At 34.2% G+C, this 5000-nt stretch overlaps 1 protein-coding gene across 1 annotated transcript in view; it reads left to right on the forward strand.

Annotated features, from left to right (window-relative positions):
* LOC113813209 (solute carrier family 12 member 9) overlaps window positions 1-5000 on the forward strand; it is a gene marked incomplete in the record, with an annotated part of 92283 nt that overhangs the window by 86895 nt on the left and 388 nt on the right. Inside the window, 3 exon segments of the mRNA XM_070126490.1 lie at window positions 3213-3333; window positions 3520-3690; window positions 4077-5000. The exon segment at window positions 4077-5000 is cut by the window's right edge and continues 388 nt beyond it. Coding sequence (XP_069982591.1) covers window positions 3213-3333; window positions 3520-3690; window positions 4077-4340 — 556 coding nt within the window.

The following is a 5000-nucleotide window of genomic DNA, read 5'->3' on the forward strand; positions in this document are numbered from 1 at the left end:
GACATATTGTATGATGATAATCAAACAAAGTATTACAATTTATGAATAGTTGCTGATTGATTTGTCATAGTTGGTATAATTTTTTTCTCTATGACATTCTAGATTTTGTTGTTGAGTGTGGTTTCTTATATATTTCATAAAACAGGAACAGTTATCATTATTTGATAGTGATAAGATTATGAAGTAAGGATATTTAAGGGGACCGCCCCAGATGGGGGAGGGGGGTCAAATTGAGTTAGCTGGCGCATACTATAAGTACATGGATGAGGAAACTACCAAACGAGTATTAAGCGCCTACTATGGCTCATTATCTTGCAGCCGACGCGAGACTCGCTGAACACCTGGAGTGGTACGTCACTAATTAGTGCCCAGGTACACCTATGTGGACTTCTGCTTTCTGCAATCGTGCATATGGCATTTGATTATGACATTGCGCATAGATATGAGTTTGTGAAGGTTCAAGGAACACTTTTATACCAATATCAGGAAAGAATTATATCACTGTAATTTATGACGAAGTCTTTTGTGTAATATATCTAAAAAAAATTTAAGTTTTGTGTCCTTTTATACATGAAATATGCTTCAATCAAGACTCCCTGGTAATATGTTTTAGTTTATGAGGTAATCTGTACGTGTATCACATTCGAAGCCTTAATGTTTGAAAATAGCCTTATAAGTAAGGATTGAAATATTTCCGTTACATTTCGCTCAACGGTCGGTACATCACAGCATAGGTAAATTTGATTTGATTTGAAATTTGTAGTTACCGTTGTAAAGACCAATTCAATACAAATGTTACCTAAATGTCGGATTTTTGAACTTCGTATGTATAAATGCGATACAGATTATTTCCTATTGAAGATGATAGTACTCAGTAATACCCGCTCTGAAATAAAAACTATATGGAATTTTGAGCTTGTTTGTATGCGCACTCTTCATCTAAAGTTAAAAAAGCTATCGCCTTTGTTTCGTGCGTTTGCGATAAAGATTAATATGTTTAGACGTTACCGTAGGTCTTAGGTACCATAAATTCGCAAATATCCCACAACACATAGGCGTCTGCTTGATTTTATACACTTCTTAGTAAAGGTAATGGGTGCAAATGGCTAATCACCAACTCTACACTTGTTCTCCTTTGCAATCTGTTAATATTGACAATTATTGAAGAAAACGGTTTGAGAGGGATAACTAATATATTTTATTATATAGATAGGAAAGTCGATGTAGGCCTGCTAAATGAGAATGATAAATCCTTTTAACTATATGTACGTGCGTTCACGTACATATGATCCTCCTCGAAAATTATAAACACCCAGTGACCATCTCCCCCCACCCTCTCCCGAGAGCTAGGATGTACCGAAGGTTATTTAAACAAAGAACAGAGATACAGCGTGTTTTATTTTGGCACCATGCCAAATTTCGTTATCTCTGTTATTTTTCTCTGAATCTAATGATATTATATATCAAATAAAGCTAATTTAGTGTACTTTGTGATGCGAGGATTATCAAATCAATAGGAATTTTCATTTTCAATAGGGATGCTATCCTGTAAAGGTATGTAATTTTTTTGTTTGTTTGTTATTCATAAAAGTAGATATTTTCGTCTGAAAAATTAAATAATGCATTGCTCCATAGAGACAAATAATCTAAACCAGATAAAAACCTTTTTTTTTATTTTTTTAAAATTCTTTTTAATTTTTATTTATTTATTATTTTTTATTTCAATTTTGAAGAAATGGGGAATTGTGGATGGCAACATTAGTATAAAATCATCCCAGTTATAAAGTCCTAGCATGAATGGAACATGGTGGTTCAATTTTGAGAATTTTAAAAGAATAATTTTTGAGGTGGATCATATGTACATGAACAAGCACACACAGAGTTAAAAGTATGAATCATCCTCTTTTGGTAGCCTACATCAACTTTCATATCTAAATAATAAAATATATTATCCCTCTGAAACCATTTTCTTCGATAGTTGTCAATATTAACAGATTGCAAAGGGGAAAAAGTGTAGAGTTGGTGATAGCCATTTGCACCCATTATCTTTACTAAGAAGTGCAAAAAATCAAGCAGACACCTAGGTGTGGTGGGATATTTGCGAATTTCTAGTACCTAGGACTTACAGTAACATCTAAACATATTTTTTATCGGAACGCACGAAACAAATGCGATAGCTTTTTGAAGTGTAGTTGAAGACTGCGCACACAAACGAGCTCAAATTTCTATGTAGTTTCTATGTCAGAGTGGGTATTACTGGGTACTATCATCTTCAATAGGAAATAATCAGTATCTCGCTTATACATCCGAAGTTCAAAAATCCAACATTTAGGTAACATTTGTATTGATTCAGCCTTTACAACGGTAACAACCAATTTCAAATCAAATCAAATTTACCTATGTTGTGATGTACCGACCATTGAGGGAAATGTAACAGAAATATTTCAATCCTTACTTATAAGACTATTTTCAAACATTAGTGCTTCATACGTGATATACGTACAGATTACTTCGTAACCTACAACATATTACCTGGGAGTCTCAATGGAAGAATATTTCGTGCATAAAAGGACACAAAACTTATATATATATTTTTAGATATATTTCACAAAATATTTCATCATAAGTCATTGTGATATAATTGTTTCCTGATATTGGTATAAAAGTGTTCCTTGAACATTCACGAACTCATATCTATGTGCAATGTCATAATCAAATGCTGTATGCACCATTGCAACAAGCAAAAGTCCACATTGGTGTACCTGGGCGCTCATTAGCGACGTACTTCCCCAGGTGTTCAACGAGTCTCGCGTCAGCTGCAAGACAACGAGCCACAGCAGGCATTTAATACTTGTTTGGTAGTTTCCTCATCCCTGTACCTATACTATATGCTAGCTTACTCAATTTGACCCCTGTCAAATTCTATGAGCATTGAAATATGGTCTTCAAGGCACATGAAACAGTGCAGAAAAGTCATACACCATGACAGAGATACAGCCATAGCCCCCCTACTTTTGGAATTAAAGCCACCAGAGATGGGGATCAACAACAATGACTGAAATCATCCAAACTAGGATTGTGCAACCTCACTAATGACAATTGAAAGTAGTGAGTTTTTAGTTTGGCAAATTCTGTTTTTTTGATTGCTCATTCACTGTGAGTAAACAGTTAGTTATTATTTGATGATTAATTGATTGATTCCTTGTTATCAGGAAAGATAGACCAAAGCAGTATATTGATGTATGGCCCATAGACTTTCTCTGCCCTGATGAGTCAAACATATTTGGCACAACTTCCCTTTTCCTGATGCAGCTTGCGACTATTCTAAATATGGTATGTCTTTTATTACAATATGATTTTTTTATCTTCCTCTTTCCTTCTTGTAAACATAAATAGTTTTACTAAGAGAAAATTGTTTTTGTATTAGCAGATGATGTATAATAAAGCTTTATTTCTGAATAAATGCACAAAAGGATAATTAAATGTCATATGTATGAATATCCTTTTATATTTCAATAGGTATCAACATGGAGGAAAAGGACAATGCTGCGTGTGTTCCTCTGTGTGTCATCACGTGATGCAGATCCTGAAGCACAGCAGAAGCAAGTGAAGTCCATGTTGCATGAATTGCGAATAAATGCAACAATTGTCACAGTACCATGGGACCACATTACAACACTCTTGTCAGAGGTAAATAAGAAATTGTGGATTATTGTGAAACCAAAAGCAGCGATGAGCTGAACATGGTGCCTGATGCTCATTTTCTTTTTGGCTGTTGAAGAATGGCATGAGTGATGCTATGAAAATGGAAATGTTTGTGATATCATAAAAGAGATTATTTATTTTTCCTATAATCACCATCAGTTTATATTTCTTTATTAAGTAAAAGTAGAACTTCCTGGACTATAATACCTTTTATGATGTGTATATTAGAAAGAAGAATAGAGTCTGTTCTCTTTATTGCAAGTAAATTTGATAATCTACTTTATTTCATGAAAATTTTAATAAAATTTTCTAGTAGACAAAATGTAGATATTCTCTATTATAAAGAATGATAATTCCCTTTATTTTCACAGAATGCCTTTGACATGCAGTCAGACATTATGGAGCCAGAAAGTGACCCTGTTGCTAACCTGTCTGATGCCTACATCAATGGGGTCAATGGCCTCATCTCAGGCCAGAGTGTGGACACAGCTGTCACTTTCCTGTACTTGCCCCGACCCCCTGCCTCCCCCAAGCTCTACTCACAGTATCTTAAGCTTTTAACAGGACTGACAGATGGCCTCAGACCCACTGTCATGGTGCATGGAATGTCAGCTGTTACCACCACAAATCTGTAGTTGAAAGGATCAGAGAGGAAGGAGGGAGATGGGATAGGGAAAAGAGGAAGGGAAGAAGAAAGGATGGAGGAAGGAAAGACACAAGGTATAGGTTAATGTTCACTACAGTACAACATTCTGCAAAGGCATATTTTTAGGTGAATTGTCTTGGGTACAAAGTGTAGTGATTTACCAAGGTGGTAAGCAATACTTCCCATTTTATTTTATTTAACACTATGCAGTATTTTCTTCTGTTTTTTTCATTGACAGATTAAGTAAACCATTTATTTAAGACTCTCTGTTGGATGAAGCACAATTTTTATTTTTCCTTCTCTTGCAAGGAAACCATTGTGGAAGTAAATTGGGAATTTATTTTAACACTATATTCCAAAGAGAATTGTATATTCTTTAGAATTAATAGCACATTTCTTATAAACAGAAAAATGCATTAAATGCACTGCATTGAAATAATCCAATCCTTTTTTTATCATTATTATTTTATTATTATTTACACATTATCAATGTACAAGAACAGCCTTAGTGTGAACATTATATAGGGTTTTAACCCAGTCACTTCAAGATAACATTTAATCATTTCATGCCATCATTTTTGTTACAGAGAATGTAATATTAACTTTATTTTAATTACCATATCATCACAATCTTTCAGAACTCATTACT

This window comes from Penaeus vannamei, chromosome 10, assembly GCF_042767895.1.
Source record: "Penaeus vannamei isolate JL-2024 chromosome 10, ASM4276789v1, whole genome shotgun sequence".
NCBI lineage: Eukaryota > Metazoa > Arthropoda > Malacostraca > Decapoda > Penaeidae > Penaeus > Penaeus vannamei.